At 39.8% G+C, this 19,563-nt stretch overlaps 1 protein-coding gene across 1 annotated transcript in view; it reads right to left on the bottom strand.

Moving 5' to 3' along the window:
* Positions 1-19,563, bottom strand: part of PCDH15 (protocadherin related 15) — a 741,840-nt gene that overhangs the window by 330,967 nt on the left and 391,310 nt on the right. The window contains exons 9-11 of the mRNA XM_049646661.1: positions 14,079-14,285; positions 4,566-4,700; positions 2,598-2,747 (exon numbers count right to left, since the gene is read on the bottom strand). Coding sequence (XP_049502618.1) covers positions 2,598-2,747; positions 4,566-4,700; positions 14,079-14,285 — 492 coding nt within the window. The remainder of the gene's footprint in view (positions 1-2,597; positions 2,748-4,565; positions 4,701-14,078; positions 14,286-19,563) is intronic.

The raw sequence follows: 19,563 nt of genomic DNA, 5'->3' as shown, positions 1-19,563 counted from the left end.
AACAGAGGCCAATGTGTTTATACCTTCCCATTCATTCTGCTTGTCCACATGTCTCCCTTCTGTCATCCTGGAATAAACATATTAAGCATCAACTCTATTGAGCACCTGTGATGTGCGAGGCACTATTGATGTGGATGCTATAAACTAATTTTTAATTGTCTTGAGAGTTCTGCCCTCAAGACAAACGGTTGAAAGGGTGGATTTCGTCACCATGACACATGCCATAAGCAAGATAGGAATAAAATGTACCGTGGCCTTTTCTCCACTGCCATATACAGCAGGGGGTATCCATGCATGGAAGTGCGTACATGTGAATTTCCACTGTCCATGCTATAATGTCATCCCTTTTATCACCCAAGAAAGTATATCTTAATCCAATCAATAAAAGAGAGATAGCACGGAATTATTTCTAGACTATGTTAACAACAGCGCCATGTGAATTTGGTAACAATTCATCCTTTGGATGACTAGGTACCGCATGGGTGAAAGGTCTTGCGTGTTGAGGCAGCACGGTGATAAAAAAAAGACACTGACCTCTTGGGGTCTTCAGCGTGGGGTGAGGGCAAGAGAGAAGAAAATAGGATCATTTGAGAAGGGGAGTCACAGAGAGTGTGTGAGCTGGAAGGGGGTGAGCACTAAGCCTCGAGGGAAGTTTTCTCTGAGGAGGTGACATTTTGGGCAGAGTTCTATACGAAGAAAGTGAGCCAGCCTTGCAAAATCTGGGTTAAGAAGAGTACTCTTGGTTGACAGAAAACAGTGTGCAGAAGCACTGAGAAGAACGTGAACCGTTTCTTCCCTAATGTCTCACACCGATGAGGAGTGATGATGTGGGACGAGGTGTGATGAGTGTTTTGTGTCACAGCAGTGGATCACAGAAGCGTGGCTGCACAGCATTGTGTCCAGGTGGGATGCAAGAGCAGGGACCATCAAGGAAGGATGAACACCGCCAAGGCATGCGTCCTCAGAAGGGAAATAATGTGAAGGACAAGAAGGCTCATCAAGCTGTACATGGAAGGGAAGCGGCTAACTGGAGGAAGTGAGAAAGAGGAAGCCACGTGCTTTCGGTTAGGTGCAGCTGGTGGTTCAGGAGCAAAGCACGTGCAAAGGAAAAGAAGGCAAACGCGGAGCTGGCAGAATCGGGAGGCGTACGTGAAGGCTTAGGTTTGCCGTCAGGGTCTTTAGGCTGATGCTCTACTATTCTGAACTATTTATATATGCTATATTCTAAGACATGTAGACAAGTAAATTGAGTTATGTGCATTAATTATATACTATACTGGTGCATATTTAGTATGCATTATATATACGTTATTACATATCATTATGACATACTTATATAACATACAATATGTCATTTAGTAACAATTTGGAGTCATTCAAATGTTCTAAAACGTATAAAGAATCATGGCCTTCCTGGCCTGAAAGTAACTTAAAATTATTGAATCTGACTCTCAGATATTGAGGACAATCTACATCAGTGGTCTTTATGTGTCTGGACACTGAACCCCTCGGGTTTATTATTTTAATATCAATAACCTAAGTATTGCTCATAGAACCTCAGATCCCAGAAAGGTAAAGTGACATCTTGGTTGTCTGTGTTTCTAAACATCTCCCTAGATAATTCCGCAGTACAGCCAATTTGGAAAGTACTAGACTCAACTATCCTAAAAACCCTCGAGGAAGAATATGATTACTTCTTTATGACTTATGCACAGAATACAAAAAAAAAAACAAACATAGTTTGAGATAACTTATAATTAATTTAAATGCAGTAAGTATGCAGTTAATAATAAAAATAAGACAAGTCAAGGAGAAAGATTTTGCCGATTTCTGTATTTTCAAAGATAGCATTTACTTTGAATAATTTGAAATTTGAAAAATTTGAAATCCAAATTTTCTCTGTTGTGATGATTCCACGTTATGTCCAGGTAACCACCGTCTGACAATGTCATCCACCAACTTATTAACGTAGTCCTCTGCCTTTATCGCCACGGGAAAATTAACCCATACTTACAAAAGTTCCAAACAATTTGAAATTTTCAACTATACATCTAATACTTGAAAACATCAACATATTAAAAATACTACTATATTAAGCGTATTCAGTGTATTAAACTCTTAAAAATCAAGTATAAACTGATCAAATAGCTGCGATTACATCTAATAACTAGTTAATTCTCCTTTAAAATCAATATAAATACATTTTTATGTGACAAGTAAACATAAGTCTCAAGCTTTTTAAGCTAGATTATGCCATATAATGAGCCTGAAGTTCATTTTCATTTCTTTTTTTTTTTTTTAAAGTTTATTTATTTTGAGAAAGAGAGAGAAAGAGCACAAGCAGGCTAGGGTCAGACAGAAGGAGAGACAGAATCCCAAGCAGGCTCTGCACTGTCAGCACAAAGCCTGATGTATGGCTTGAACTCACAAACTGTGAGATCATGACCTGAGCTGAGATCAAGAGTCAGATGGTAACCATCTAGGCCACCCAGACGCCCCTCGTTTTCATTTCTTAAGCAATTTCTGAAGCGTCACATTATACAATGCCCATGGAAACAACCATTTTGCATAGTGCCTTGTACCATATGGGTAGTTACCTGTATGACGCTGTCCCCGGGGCTCATGTCTGTATAAACATAGACATCATAGGATATTTCAGGGAAGGTTGGAGTGTTATCATTTGCATCCATCACCCGGATATTGACAATAACTGGCTCGCTTTCTTGCACACCATCAAATGCTGTTATCTTTGGGGATGAAAAACACACGTAACAGATAAGTCATGCAAACATAAGCAGTACTGAATTCAGTCCTATGATTTAAGGCATTTCTCATATATAATTTCAGTTTTAAAAGGGTGCCAAAATGTTTTGTTGATAGAAATAACAAACATAATAATGCACATAAGCAACGTGCTTTAATGCACTAAGAAGCAATTACAAAGGATTCTGTTTTATTTTTAATGTATTCAATTCCAAGCACATGTAAATAAGCAGATATGTAAAGTGTTATCGAGAAGCTTGGAGTGGGTCAGTAACATTGGTTCTTAGGCGTTAACTACTATTTAATTTTTAAAAATTAATAGGAAAATATTCTTCCATTTTACATATTTTATATATAATTCCATAGATGCTTTTAGAGCCAACATGCTTATATTGATAACTCAAGAAAGTAGGCGCCCTAGGGATGCGATGTCTTTTTCCGGTAATTTACAAAATGGCAATTTTAAAGGACTTATTGATGTTACTTAATAGTGCTATGTTAATTACATCGTTAACATTTTAGGAAGGTCTGACAAACAAAGTCCGCACTGCCACGCCACCATTTTTGTTCTGAATGACTTCTGAAATCCACTCTGTGCCTAAGTCCGCAATGTCACTGAGGGTTTCTGGAAGCTGTGGCTTTGCTGTGTAAAGAAGGGTCTCCAGAAAGGAGTCTTCTGTAGGTCCTAAATCCTTTCCATTGGCTCATTTTCCTCTTATATCTGAATAAAATATGGCTCATAAATTTGGATAATACAATTTTCTTTTTATCTATATCCACCTCTCACCCCCACAAATCATGTATGTGTTTGTGTAACAGAATACAGAATACATAGAATATATAGAACATAGAATACAGAATGTGTATATTCTATTATATATATACAGCTTTAATAATCTCCCCTCACCATTTTTTTTTCTTAACTAACCTGAACTAGGCTCCCTCCATCAGATAATTCCCTGTTGGAGAGAGGGAAGGCTGTCCTGTGTGTTACAAGATGCATATCGGCATCCTTGGGGTCTACCTACCTGATGCCAGTAGATCCAGTAGTGATGACCAAAACTGTCTTGCAGACATTGCCAAATGTTCCCAGGGCTCGGCGGGGGGGGGGGGGGGGGGGGGGGGGGGGGGACAGGGCTTGGGGGTGCAGGGATCATCCCAGTGGAGAACCACTGGCCTAACCCTATGTCAAAATATAAAATGTAATAACAAAAACCATAAAATAAATTAAAATAAAGTAAGGGTTAGGAAATAATTCTTTACTTGTGGATTCTAGTTTATACTATCTCAATTTAAGTCAATTATAAGTGCATGGTGAAGAATGAAAGTCTCATTTTCCTGTTTTCGTCTTGAAAATTATTTTCCTTTTTTTTTGGTAAATAATGATAACATAGCTGTACAAACTTATAAACAGAAAAAAGAGAAACACATGTAAAGAATTTTATTACTGATAGTCTCAATTCTCAGTTACTTGAAAATACTGCATTTTTCCCCTCTTAAGTCACAGACCTCTTCAGTTTTAACGTTTATTTATTTTTGAGACAGAGAGGGACAGAGCATGAACGGGGGAGGGGCAGAGAGAGAGGGAGACACAGAACCTGAAACAGTCTCCAGGCTCTGAGCCATCAGCACAGAGCCCGAGGCGGGGCTCGAACTCACGGACCACAAGATCGTGACCTGAGCTGAAGTCGGACGCTTAACTGACTGAGCCACCCAGGTGCCCCACGGACCTCTCCAGTTTTAAACAGACATCACTTTCCGTTACACGTACGTGAACACACATAAATAATACATCTTTTTACCGAAAAAGTATAAGTTTGCTGCTCTTCCCGGTCCACTGGTTGAAGTAGGGTGAGGTAGCGAGTGATACCGGTCTGTGTGACAGTGAAGACTGAGGTGTAATCGTTGAGAAAAAGGTGAAGCTCTGGGTCTTTTGTCTTTGAGAAAACAAACAAAAGTTGAATAAACAATGCAGCTATTAGTTCATGAACTGTAAATTAATTTGACAAATCTGTTACAAAACCATCCATGAGTGTCAAAAGAATTTCCAAAGAAAAGATAGGGTTTACTAGACATTTACTCATCACTGAGCTGAATTATGCAAAGACAATGACTCACTTTGTGGAAAACAACATAGTGGAATAACTGTAAGTATAATTAATGCAAAAAAAGAAATAAATAAGATAGATAACAATCCAATTGAATATGTTCTTATTGGTTTATGATATCAATATTCTCCAGAACTTCACTGAGCTCAAGGAATAAGAAGTAAATGCAAGAGAAGAAAACTGGAGCCCCAAAGTTTAGCTGTAGGATTGTACAACTACTTGATTTGTGGTAACAAAGCACCCACATGCATATTACTATTCTGTTCTCATGTTTAATGTAAAATAGAAATAAGATTGGTTATGTATAATTCATTACCTATAAATATCATGGTCGTTCTTTCTTATTTTAATGCTGTAAAGATTCTCCAAGGGGAAACATAATGTTCATTTTAATTTAAAAATTTCTGATAATCAGATTGAAGGTGTATGAGTTGGGTGCGTGTGTCTGATAAAAGAGCCCAGAAACATGATATGTACATAGAGAAGTGATTGCAAAAGTTCAAAACAGAGAACATTCACTAAGCAGTGGAAACCCTTCACAGTCTATTGACGTCCCTGAATGAGAAGACATCCATCTCTGCATTTTCAAGAAAGAACAAGGACACGGAGTGGGGAGGTGTGCATTGGTGTCTGCATAGTGGAGTCCGAGGGCAAGTCCATCAAAGGAAAGAGGGTATTTGGGACGGACGGCTTCTGATAAGGCTATGACAACAACAGCAACAGACATACGCAGGGAGGCGAGGCATTTTTATAGATTTGGGCAACTTTAAAAATTATGCAGTGATGGAAAAGGGAGATTGGGAGATACAGGCATCCAGTTATGGAAGGAATAAGTCATGGGGATGAACGCCAACACAGGGAATACAGTCAGTGGTACCTTAACAGTGTCATCGTGCGGTGACAGGTGGCGGGTACTCGTGTGGTGGGCATGACATAATGCAGACAGAAGTCAAATCCCTGTGTTGTGCACCTGAAACTAATGTAGCTCTGTGTGTCAACTATATTAAAAAAAAAGCCCAACACATGGTATGCATAGCGTAGTGTGAAATGCAATTTAATATCATAGATTCCTTTTCTACGTCTGAAATCGGGGGCTGAGGGCAGAGTATAGACTTCAAAATTGTTAAAGACATGTTAAATTTGACTTAAAAAATTAGCACTCACATTTTAAACATTTTTATGTGAAATTGAGAAAGTTGATATCTGTACTGCTATATTAAAAGGTGGTCCTGATGCAACCCACAGATGCTGAAATCTATACATCTTGTTAAAGCTTCTGTATGTACATATTCTGAATAACTTTGAAATGAATGGTTTCATTTGAACCTCACACAGTTCTGTATTTGTGATATCTCCTTAGATATTTGAGATATCACTTAGCTATGTCATTGCAGCTTCCTAAAAGTCTTCTATGGAAGATTTTGATAGAAGTCCAGTATGCTACATTTATTGATCCTAGAAAAATAAAAAAATGAATACGATAGACAATAATTTCCATTGGTCTCTTTATTATAAAATAATCAAAATTGTTCAGAGCCGTGAAAAGTCAGAGGCTTTACATGGATACTTTCAAACAGGAACCTCAGTTTCCGTGTCAGTATCATGACCCCATATGCTCAGCATGGCTAGCAGGTGGTGGTGGGGGGGGGGGTTGATTAATCAAACATATTAGTTAATAAAAAGTCAAATTATTTTAAAAAATAGATGATAAAATGCATATAAATTCAACATATTTTAAGCCATATTTTGAGGTTCCTTCTTACTGTGTGTGTACTTTAAAGTCAATTTCAATAAAATTTGATGGTTATTTTTAAGTGATTGAGAAAGTTAAAAGGCAGTTTCAATTAACAGCAATTACCAACCAGGGTAAAATCACTAGGCTGTTAAATTCATGTATTTTTTCCTGTTCTCCAAGTGTCCCAACAGTGATGTTGAGGAATGCAGAATGCAGCATCCTATACTCAAACCTCTACTTGGCCAGTAATCCGAGCTGAGCAAGCTCTGCCCTGTGACCTAATAGAGCAAATATTTGCTTCTTTCCCTTTGTTCAGATCCCTCAGTCCTTCTCTACCTTCCTCATAACTAATGTTCTCCCAATTTCTTTCTTCCTTCCCCCTGGAGTCTCTGTTGGTAAATTTGTTGGGTATAATTCCTTCAGAGACTCACCACATGCTGTGAGCATTTTCTTTGTTATGTCAGGTGTGGTGATGGTGCAGGACTGCGGTGAGCGCTGGGCCGTGCGCCACGGTACACACATGCGACACCGCACCACCCGGTCGTGCCACTGACCACGCCGTTCGTTCTCCCGGTTTATGAAAGCCACGAGACCCTCAATGTCAAATGCTTCCTGTTTCAAGATGACACACCCGCCAGGACTTCAGAAACAGACTCTTACGTTTGATAATGAGAAACATTAAAGACTTTTTGATAATTTGCTGGTCTTCACTTCAAGTCCCGTTGCAACTAGCTAGAGACTAAAATACGACTTTCCAGACCTGTGGATTGTTTTTTTTTGTGAAAAAGATAATATAACACATAAAGCTATCATTGTCAATGGCATCTTATAGCTCATGCCAATCTTTCCTGCTCAGTTAATCTCTGGCTAAATTATAACTTGTGAAGTTTACGGATACTTACCATAGTAACTTTCAAAATCTATGTACAGGGTACTTAGATGCTAATGGTGAACACCTGGATATTTCTTTGAGGCCAAGAATTGAAGAAGGCAGATTTGGAAATATGTAGCCAATTACTACTCAAAGCTTAATACCTAGGACTTATTTTTAAGGCTAATACTAGTTTTGGGTGTGGTATATGATGAGTGTAAAATGGACAGAAAATGCTCTTATTTATTTTTTTAATGTTCATTTATTTTTGAGAGAGACAGAGCATGAGAGGGGGAGGGGCAGAGACAGAGGGGGGACACAGAATCCAAAGCAGGCTCCAGGCTCCGAGCTGTTAGCACAGAGCCTGACACGGGGCTTGAACCCATGAAATGTGAGATCATGACCTGAGCTGAGGTCAGATGCTTAACGCACTGAGCCACCCAGGCACTCCATCTGACTTCTTATTCTTACAGGGTCAGTACTTCTAATGCAGCCCTTGTGTTTAAAAATTTGTTTAAAATACACATTAGTTTTTTTAAAATCAGTATATACACAGAAGGCTGATTAATAAATTTTCATTTTCCCTCTGACATAAGGTAATATTATATTAACTGAAGTATATAGTAACTATACACGATAAGTGTGTCATTTCATTAGTTTGTGTATTATTCTCCGGGAGGGTAAAATAAACTCTGATATTCACTCACAGCACAGAAAAATTGAAGACAAAAGTAAGGACATATACAAATGAAAGGTAAACAACATGTGAATGTAAAATTTAAAATCTTATCATATAAAAAAAAAATCTTATCATATAGAAGAAATCCATTCAAATATAACAATCAACTGGATTTGAAGCCAATTTGGGGTTTCCAATGAGAACCAGAACACTGTATCTCTCTCTCTCTCTCTCACACACACACACACACACACACACACACACACACACGTTTATATGCATCCTCATATATATATACACATACAACACAAAAATGTATGTATATGTGCACATATATACATATGCATACTTAGGTAAATTATGAAGCATAAGGGGAAATGACAGAAATTAATCTCATCTGCAAATGTGAATTGGTCAACAGTAGTTGTCTTCAGACAACCTTGTTCAAAAGAGTTCAATCCCAAGCTTAGAGTCTTTCAGAAATACGATGATGAATTACTAATGTTTGTCATAAACTGAAAAACATTAAAAAATTGAACAATCTTTGCTAAAGTTCACGTGAAATTTGGATTCCATACAATTCATTCTACTATAACCAATAATATGATGAACATAAAATTAAATTAACATCTACACAGACATATATAAAGTCGTTGTAGATGTCTTTATAACGGATACTGAAGGAAGTGTCTACTTGTTTTACGGAAAAGAAAGAGAACTAGGAAATGAACCACAGCAATTCACAAAAGAGCAAACACAAAATGAATGCCTAGTACCTACAGGAACTCCCCCTGGAGGAACCTATATGCAAATTAAACATTAAATAGAAACATGTAAGCATAAATGACCACAGACATACATATGGCTTATAAGTATACTCTATTAAAAAACAAATAAACAACAGCAACAACGTTTTCTAGCGCATTTAAACTAATGACTTTTTTCAAGGTGTATTTTTTTCTTAATATTCTGACATAACATACATACGACAGCATAATGATATGTATAAAGCATACCAGGACCGTGGACCTTTAAGACCATATTGCATTAAGTTTTAAGGACACCTTTATTCTGAAAACAGTAACGCTTTATGCAGGACGTGAACCCACATGGATTTCTAAATGACTTGCTGCCTTCCTACGAGCCAAATGGGTACCCTCGGTTGTTTACTATTCCCCATTATTTACTTACTTTTTATAACCGGAATCCAATCATCATCTCTTAGTAGTTCTGCTTACTGAAAACATGGTGGTTTCAGACATCGTCTTAAATACCTTGGGCATGTCTTGCCCTATCTACCTGCTGGGCTATTTTGAAAGTATGATGTAAGAGCACTTAAAAAAAAAAGAAAAAAAAAACCCGGAATGTGACTCCTATTACCTCTCTATATGACATATGTACCTTTATGTGGACATTTATACATCAATAGAAAAGGAACACTGACACAAATATTTTTGTTTACTCTTTTTTTTTTAGTTTCACTGTGACCGTTAATATTCCTTCTACCCCAAAATCTACACTGCTGATAACTCCACTCACTGATCCCTGCTACTATTTCTTAAAACTCTTCCTTTCTACTGAACTGAAGGAAGACGCTGATTTTTGGACAATCCAAGTCTGTTCTCCTATTCTTGAAGCTACTCAGGAAACTAACTCCTGCCGTGATGACTTCTCTTTCCATGCCTAACCGTTCTTCTCCATTTCTTTTGGTAACACCTGAATGCGGTGATGTGTTTCTGTTGTTATTCTTAAATCCTTTGCCCATACACTGAGTAATTGCATTATTCTGGCACTCAAAAACAGCGAGAATTTATCAGGCAGTAAAATTCTTGCCTTGAAAGGGCCATGAGGTTTCTTTTTGTTAATACAAATCTTTAAATCATCTAGTAGTGAACATATTTTGCTTTTAAAATAAAGAGTCCTTGGCCTGGGGGGGTTGAGGGAAAGAGGTGATTCCAAAGGACATCAATCCATCTTGAAACCTATTACAGACTATCTCATGGATTTATTCTCAGTGCTGGAAAATGGAAGTTATATGGAATACAAGATGAATTATGAGAAGGCTCGTTTCAACTCAATAGGATGAAGAGTTTTCTAGGAAGTGGTTGTCCAACCCTGGAATGGGCCGTATCGTGAAACAGTTAAATCAAGAGCACTAGAATTTTGATCATATGTTAGATATCCTCATTCCTCTACTCATGCCTGAATGTACAAGTTCATTCAACAATTAGTAGAAACTACTAAGTTCTGGGAACTGTGTTAGATCCTGAAGATACAAGAATGACTGAGATCTAAGCCCTGTTCTCAGTTTATATTCAAAGAGGGTGCAAGGTGCCTACAATGTCGCAAGGATAGCATGAGAGAGACACCCCACTCAGGTGAGAGGAAGCGGAGTCTGGACATGATGTGAGTGAGGGATGCCCACGCAGAACTCTCAACACTGAGTGGAAGTTGTCCAAACCAGCTTGGGTGATGAAAGAGAAAAGATTTCAAAGCATGGAAAATGTCACAAAAAAAGGTAATGAGACAAGAAGCTACACAGGAAACTACAAGCCATTGCTAAATGTAACAGGTGAGGAGGAAGTTTCAGGAAATGAGGCCGTATGAATGTTCAGGCATGAGATAACAGCCAGCCATTCTCTTCTGCGGGAAAACTGATCTCAAAAGCGTGTGAGGCAGAACTGTGATGTAGACTGATCTGACCTCTTAACTAGATCACTCTTAGTGGCTGGGTAAGAGACACCCGAGTAAGAAAAAAATAGGACAAGGACATCAGAAGGTAATTCCAATGAGAGATAAAGACAGTCATGAAATATCCAGAGGACAAAACAGGGAGAATATGAAGATTTTCAGCTGCAGTGAGGAAACAAAAACCAAAGACTCTTGGGTTTCAAGACTGAGGGGCATGATGAGGGGTTATATCAGTGCCTGAGGAGTGGGTTTTAAGAGAATATTTCACATGGTATAGGAAACTGGATTAAACTATGTTGACATTCTATGGGCTTGTTTACATTACAGATACATAGAAGCTATATTTAGTATTTTAGAAACCTTCATCACTAGGAGAGTAGAGATACTTGCTCACTTTCTAGGTACCCAATGGCACTCACTGTAGTTAATTTTGGAAAGAGGATGGGCCTAAAAAACTAATGGCAAGATACACATTGTTTAATTACTTGACGTTTTTTACAAGACATATTAACGGTGCCTTTCTCTAAGTGCATGGCAGCATTTAAGGGAACTGTCCTCTCCCTGCCCTTCCTGCCAACCCCAAGGGAAGGACAGGCCACGGCATCCTGTCACATACCTGTTTGCATCACAGGTGATTGAATGAAAAGGGGCGACTCATGAAAACGAGGCCCACAGAGTCATTCAACTATCACAGAGTAGGACCAAGGGTCACACAAGCCGGGGCTGGGGGGTAACTCCAAAGAACAAACTCTTAAGAACGACAGCCTCCTGCCCCAAACTCCTCCCCCAGCCCTGGAAATGCACAGAGCATTTAATAGGCTAAGTGGGATAGTCAACTCTATGAGTAGAACGTCAAGTAGTGTTTCCCAGACATTTTACACCTAGGAGCTCCCCCACCTCCATCTCACCAATACCCTGTAAGTCTCATCATCCTTTACAAAGTCTCTTAGAATGCATTTTCACATTTGTAATGTTAAAGTGAATGGCAATCCAGGAAAGTAAGAATGTACCCAAGCAAGTTTAGCATGCAACTATTCAATAATATAAATACATCAAGTAAATACAAACACATACATTTTGCAATTATGGAAAAACTCTCAGCTGCATTTTCTTTCAGGATTCAGATTTTGCTAACTGATGTGTTCATGAAGGTATGACTTACACTATTATAATTTTCCAAATTGACTAGTCTCTGCTTAACATATGATTACGCATTCCAATTTAAAAATGAAATAAAATCCATTCCAAAATCTATGGGACATCACCAGGCCTACAAAATATAGTAGCTTAGCCTATATAAAACTTATTAAGGTAACTCTGAATTTTCTAGTGAGGACTCACTAGATGAAGACATTCAGGGGATCCCTAACCCCCTACATCGGGATGGGAAATGGTGTTTGCATATGCACTTTTCTGGAAGAATGTCTGTAGCATTTATCAGCTGTCATGATTGTCAGACATAGTCATGCTTTATCAAGTAGACGTGGGCTTTCTAGTTTGGTGCTTAAAATCAAGGACTTTGCTTCCCATAGACCTTGGCTCAAGGACCAACTCCACCATTTACTAAGTCTGTGATCACAGAAATCAATTTAAAATAGCTTCAACTTCCCCTTCTGCAATATGGGATATTGCATCTTTTATGTTTGCTGTGAGATTTAAGGGAATTAATGCAAGATAAAGTATTTACTAGATTGTCTGGCCGGTACTAAGAACTCCCTGATAGTTATTGTTAAAATGTGATGAGACCAAAGAGGAGAGACTAAGCAGCACAGGAAGGTTGGGATGAGGGGAGAGAGAAAGTATCAGGAGGTAGAAAGGCATCTGGAAAGAAGCGGAGTGCACACAGAGTTGTCACAGCCTCTGCGAAGTGTTAGAAACTTTTTCCAGAAAGAGGGGACAAAAAATCTGAAAGTTCCCTCTTCATTTACTAGACGGATGATGAAGCTTCCTTGTAATGAGATTTTGGGGAACACTCTATGGCTGTGCTGCCCAAGTAGTGGCAGGTGACTACTTAGATTTAAGTTAGTTAAATTAAACAAAACATTAAATTAAGTTGTCAGTGTAGTCCTGTTTCCAGGGCTCCACAGGCACGCGTGGCTGGTGGCTGCCATCGGGGACAGCGTGGCTGCAGGACATTTATGAACAGCTCTGTTGAAGAGGGAGAAATGGCTGAGTCAGGCGTTTCTCCCTTTGGAAGGGGCAGAATTCAAACTGAAAGTATGTTTTCAAAAAAATAAAAAAGATGCATGGGGAAATACTGTGGCAGGTCACAGAACCACAGAACGAAAGGAAGAAAAATCAGAGATCAGTACAGGCCTGGGCATCTTCTAACCCAAGACAACAGGACCCAACACCACTCCCTTGTGTGTGACTTTGTCAGGACTCATTTCCTCTCTGTGGTGACAGGCTTCCTCCATGATGTCAGCTAACGCGGCCACTGTGGCTTCAGATCCGTTTCCATTTCTTTAATACGTGATGCCAAAGCCTCCCCGCCCTGGTTCCTTGATTTTCCTTTCCTGGAAAAGCTCTGACTGGCCTGGTATAGATTGGCTGCCCACTTCTCAGCACAAGAGGGGGTGCAGAGGTCAAGAACTCTGACCCGCCCAGCCTGGACGGCCAACCACCCGTGTGGCCAGTGGCACGTCCACCACAGGGCACTGGCCTGCATGGCGCACAGAGCCTTGACATCAACACGGCCACCGGTAGCAGTGTGAGCCGGTCAGCTGCCTCCAAATGTGTTTTTGCCTAATAACATAGCATCGGAAAAGTTCCTTAAACCATACCACAGGGCTGCCTTCATGTTTTTGTTTTTTTTCCTAATATTTATTCTGTAATGCGATTATGTTCCCCTATCAGTAATTATAGAAACAGTTTTCAACCCATATTAATTAAAAAAAAAAAAAAAAAAGATTGTCCTGTGGTTTAGCAAACTATAAATGAAACATTCCTTTTCATCCTTATACCCAGGATCTGTAAACTGAAAAACAAACAAACAAACAAACAAACAAACAAAAAAACAGTCACTGAATTCAAACATACTCTTTTTCACAGTATTCTTGATGTGAAATTAGATTACAACACTAAGATCCTCGTTTCTGAGACTCTTATTTATACAGACTTGGTTCTCTATTCTATGGCTCATGTAACTATGTCCTCGTAAAATTTCCTGTTGACATAAAGACAGTAAGAGATGTGTTAAGAAAACAAGAGCAAAATGAAGATTGAACTTACATCCTCTATGTCCTTGTCCAGGGCCACAATTCTAAGAGGGGTGGTCAAATTCAGACTGTCGGAGATAGTGGCTCCCACTGGGGCAGATTCCAGAATGTAGCCTTGATAACTGGGCATAGTGAAGTAGGGACTCTGGTTGTTTTCATCCAGTATTTCAATATGTAGACTGGCAAAGGCTGGCAGAGGGTGGCCATTGTCTTGTTCAGCCTAGAAAGTAATTTTTTGAGAAGTTAAAAAATTCTATGTTATTGGATGCTTTTGGCGTGTTGCTTTTCACATCATATAGGAGGGTTCTTTTTTGATCTGGAGTCATTACAGAAAGAAGAAATGCTTTCAAGTCAAGGGACTGGGGCCCTTAGAATGAGTTGACGAGGACAAGAAAGTCCAGAGACAGCTCATCAACTTTTTGGTCTCCTGTCCTCAAACTCAGTATATATTAAAAACAAAACAAAACAAAAACAAACAAAAACACTAATAAAGAATTATTGTATCTGCATTATATATTGTTAGGAGAGAAAATTGTGCTTAAAAACAGGTAGACAGAGGGGCGCCTGGGTGGCGCAGTCGGTTAAGCGTCCGACTTCAGCCAGGTCACGATCTCGCGGTCTGTGAGTTCGAGCCCCGCGTCAGGCTCTGGGCTGATGGCTCGGAACCTGGAGCCTGTTTCCTATTCTGTGTCTCCCTCTCTCTCTGCCCCTCCCCCGTTCATGATCTGTCTCTCTCTGTCCCAAAAATAAATAAAAAACGTTGAAAAAAAAAATTAAAAAAAAACAAACAAACAGGTAGACAGAAAATTGAGAAGCAAAGGCATTTGGTAAATTGCTAATAAAATATTTAAGTAAAAGAGAAAAAAATTCATAACCTAAAGTATTATATTTACTTTATTTTCCTATTTGTCTTCTCATTCCACACTAATGATCAAATCCCCAAATAATTCATATTTCTATATAAAGTTAATAGATTAAGGCTACATTTTTGCCCATGGAAAGTCCTCAAAGACATCATATAACGGACAGAGATGATTTCAAGTAAGTATTTTTAAATAGCTGTAGAATTCCAAATATTATTTAATTAGACATATGTTATTAAAATATAATTAAGACTCATGTACTAGAAATATGTTTGTTTTCTTGTCTTTTCTCCTCTTCAGTTAAAAAAATTGATGACAATTTATATTTCCAATAGATTTTCTTTTCATGAGTACATGGTCATGTTGTGAATGGGGGAAACACCAGCCCTTGAATTTCTGGGTTTTGTTTTTGTCTTTCTTTTAGAAAATGTACCTTATTGTATAGCAATCCAGAAGTTATTTCAGGGAAGATTTCATCACAACTGACTCCTAGAAAATTTCCTCCAAATGTCAAGAAAAACCTTGACACAATTCAATAGAATGTATTTATTGAGATAGATTCAAATTTTGTCATAAATTTTTACTGATAAGTTTTCCCCACTTTTGCAATAGTTGTGTTTTGAAATCAACTCCAACTGAAGGTTAAATATTTTATATTAAACACTCAAGTGCTTTCCTGGATGAAATAGTACCATTTTAGCCATGAAAATTTACAAGTGGTTCAGATAGGTATCTCTGATTTTTCAATCTGGGGCAGAAACTCGAGCTTCTAGAAGATAATTGTACACTTTCTTCTGATCATAATTTAGTATTTTCATCAATGAAGAGGGTGAGTAACAAATCACAGTTACCAGTCTGGGAGGACTGGTGACTTTGAACCAAGAAAACTCACAATATTTTTTCACTTCATATTATTATTAATATTGAACTATTTTGGAACATCATTTATGCTAATTACTAATTTGAAATCGTGGCAATTAATAAACCCACTGTAAAATTAGGTTATTTAAAGCACTGATAAAAACTATGTATTTTTCTTCTTTTTAAATATTTTGAGAATTCTATTTCAATACATTAGATTTCCTTTATAATGCTATGTCATTTATTGTACGCATTTATATTTTCATTGGGGAACATATTGCCAAAGTGGTCCATGGGACAAAAGGTTCAATGAGCCCTGATCCTCACGGGGAACCACAATCTTGAAATAATGCACAGCCTTTTCTGGACTTACGCATTCTTCTCACACATACGCCTATGCGCCAACCCCCCCCCCCCCCGCCCATCAGTATAGACTGCTCTTTCTGTGTCCAGCAGCTGTCATTAATTTGCGCTGAGCCACAGATGCTCTTCAGGAGTTCCCTCTGTGACACACAGCAGGCTTTTTGGACACAGCCAATCAGGGTGAGAGGGACAGACTCTGACTAGAAAACATCGCTTTTACACTGGACAAAACTAATTGGTCCTTACGGGCTTCCGACCCAGCAACTGTGATCTGATTAAAGCGGGAACAGTTCATAGACGCAAGTCATTGTGAGCAGGACCTTTCTCTCTCCCTTTATTTTGCAGCTAATTATTTCAAAAGCCATGATGCCGCATCCTGGGCATGCCAGCAGTGCTGCGAAAAGTCACAAACTCTATAATGTATTCCCTCCCCCACGATAAACACACACAAACACACAATTTATGGATGGTGAGGGGAAGACAAAAAGCCTAATTTTATAACAGTGAAAGAAGCTTATGTTTTACATTCAGCTCATAGGTTGTTAATTTTTACTGCCAGCTGTGACGCCAGGAAGAACATGTATTATTTGCATGATGAAAACAAAGTGGTCCAATGAAAAGGAAATGAAACTCAAATTAGATCTCTGGGCACAATCAAATTCTGCATGTCTTTAAAAATAACATGCAAAAGCCCCGTTTTAACCCTCACATTAGTTTGTTGTTAATATGGCTGATATTTTTGGATTGCTGCCATATATTGTGTCAGGTGTGCTAACCAGGCATCTGTCTCCAAAGTCCACATTCCTAATCTCTATCCTATTTTGTATACCCCTCTCTAAATGTGAGAACATTTGTGTTGATGGAGAAGTAAAAAGGTTAGTTTTAAGTTCAAGGCCACATCACATGTAAATACCAGGCAGGAAAGCATCAAAAACTCCAGTCTCCTGATTTATGAGAGGCTACTCAGGGAAATTCACCACCTTTCTCCAATTCAGAGGATGCAAATGAACATTCCAATGTAAGACTGATGGGAGAAATTAGTGGCAGGAAAGAATATTAATAACGTAGATACTCCAGATTAGAGTTAAAATATGGCACTTAACACAAATTAATACCATTACACTTTACTCTTCAGTGACACCATGCATCAAACCTGTCATCCAATCCTTCCTTCTTCTGTACAATATAAATAGGAATTCTCAAAAATCTGACTTGTTCTGATCCCCGGTAACCACTCATCAATGAGAAGAGAAGTGCAAAAAGCAGGTCAGGTGAAAGAAGGTGGTATTTTAACAGTTCTTCTTCTTTTTTTTTTTTTAAATTTGTTTTAATCTTTATTTATTTTGAGAGAGAGAGATAGAGTGTGAGCAGGGGAAGAGCTGAGGGGGGGTAGACAAAGAATCAGAAGCAGGCTCCAGGCCCTGAGCTGTCAGCACAGACCCTGACGCAGGGTTCGAACTCCCGAACCGTGAGATCATGACCTTAGCTGAAGTTGGATGCCTAACCAACTGGGCCACCCAGGCGCCCCAAGAAGGTGGTATTTTCAAAAGTCACTTAACCCCATTAGGTGACTGTATTTATATCTACAGAGTCTGTAGTTACCAGTTAAATATTATATTTAAAAGCCAGGTTTTTTTGGGAGAATTTCTGGGCATGAGTCCCATTTTCAGTAATGAAACTAAAAGACAAGAAAGCAGAAGTATAAAAAAAATTAAATAAAATGCACTATTCAGCTACTTTGGCGGGCAGAACACTGAAAGAGACAAACCACTTGATCTTTGGTATTAAAACAAGCAAGTGCTGATAATGGCATAGCTGCCTGCACCTGGGGACTGAGGAAGCAGGATAACTTTTCCTGTCGGAGGGGAGCAAGCACGTGAACAAATCCCACCATCTCCGATAGGAACCCTCTCAAGGAGATAGAACAATTGAGGGCAGAACGGGAAAATGGGAGAGATTATCAAGACGTTTACATACATTCTAGGGAAGAAGAAAGAAATTGTTTTCTGCTAGACAGGACTTACCACTCGAGGGCCTAGGGAGCCTACTTTGCACACGTTCACTTGTGAGGACCTCACTCCTCACAGGTTTTGCTGAGCGGGGCCCCTGGCAGGGTCAGTTGCCCAAGCCATCAGGACTCCTACACTCCTACACTGTCCTTACCCCCGAACCTGTCTTCAGCATTGAAAACACTGTTCAATAGCCTTTCAACACGACACTCTGTCTTGGTTTCCTCTCGTAGTACCCCTGACCTCTCCCCATTGTCCTTTGCTGGTCTCTCCCAGCCCCAGAGGGCTTGGCCATCTCCTATTCATCCTCACACTCAGGTGCTGGTGGGTCCCTGCGAATGTCATGGCCGTAGAAATGTCAGCAACGTCCTCACTCCAGCTCAGCCCTGCCCTCACCTGCCACGTGAGCCCCTGTGTACATGGCCACCGCACATCTGTGCCTGGGGCCTGAAGAACATTTCCCCTGTAACCTGTGCCAAAGGTGGGGGGGGTCTCAATTCACAAGCCCGCTGCTTGGGGGGTGTTCACGACTCCTGGCGGTCCCTTCTTCCAGCTGTTCGGCCAGGATACTCAGACCCTGGACCCACCTTGCTTCTTTTGCCCCTCACGGCTAATCCATGAGCATATTTTATTGACTGTGAACTTCCAAATGTAAGCAGGACCTAACCACTCCTCACCTCCTTCACCTTCTCCACGATGATGCCACTATCATCATCTGTTACCTAATTATTTAACCTGTCAGCTTCCCCCTCATCAGGAGCCCACACCCCATAAGGGAGGCCAGCACTTTTGTTAAAGAATAGCCAGATTGGGTCACCTCTTCTTTTTTTAAATGTTTATTTATTTATTTTGAGAGAGAGAGAGAGTGCACACATGGGAGAGCAAAGGGGGGGGGGGGGAGAGAGGGAGAGAGAGAGAATCCCAAGCAGAATCCACGCTGTCAGTGCAGAACCTGACATAGGATTTGATCTCAGCAACTATAAGATCATGAGCTGAAATCAAGAGTCAATGCTCAACCGACAGAGCCACCCGGCCTCCCCTGGATTGGGTCACTTCCCCGACCAAAGCCCTTCATCGACTTTTACTTCTCCTGGGCCTACAGGATCTCATCTCATCATGCTCCCTCATGCGAGGCCTCCATTCCGGCACCCTTCTGACTAGGCCTGCTGTGTGCCCCTCCTGGACCCACCTTCCTCCAGAGTAGAGCCTTCGGGGCACAAAGGATGCCACTCCTCACACCCCTGTCTCCCAGCTGAACACAGGCTACTTCTTTACACCTGCAGGAGGCTGACACTGCGAACCTGACCCCCTCCCCCCGCCCCCAGCCACTGGGGCTTCACAGACCCCTATCCCTTAGCCCACCCTAAATGCAACTTTCAAACAGACCAGAAGAGCACTTGCT

Source organism: Panthera uncia, chromosome D2, assembly GCF_023721935.1.
Source record: "Panthera uncia isolate 11264 chromosome D2, Puncia_PCG_1.0, whole genome shotgun sequence".
Classification (NCBI taxonomy): domain Eukaryota; kingdom Metazoa; phylum Chordata; class Mammalia; order Carnivora; family Felidae; genus Panthera; species Panthera uncia.
This window is presented reverse-complemented; position numbering and strand designations above follow the sequence as displayed.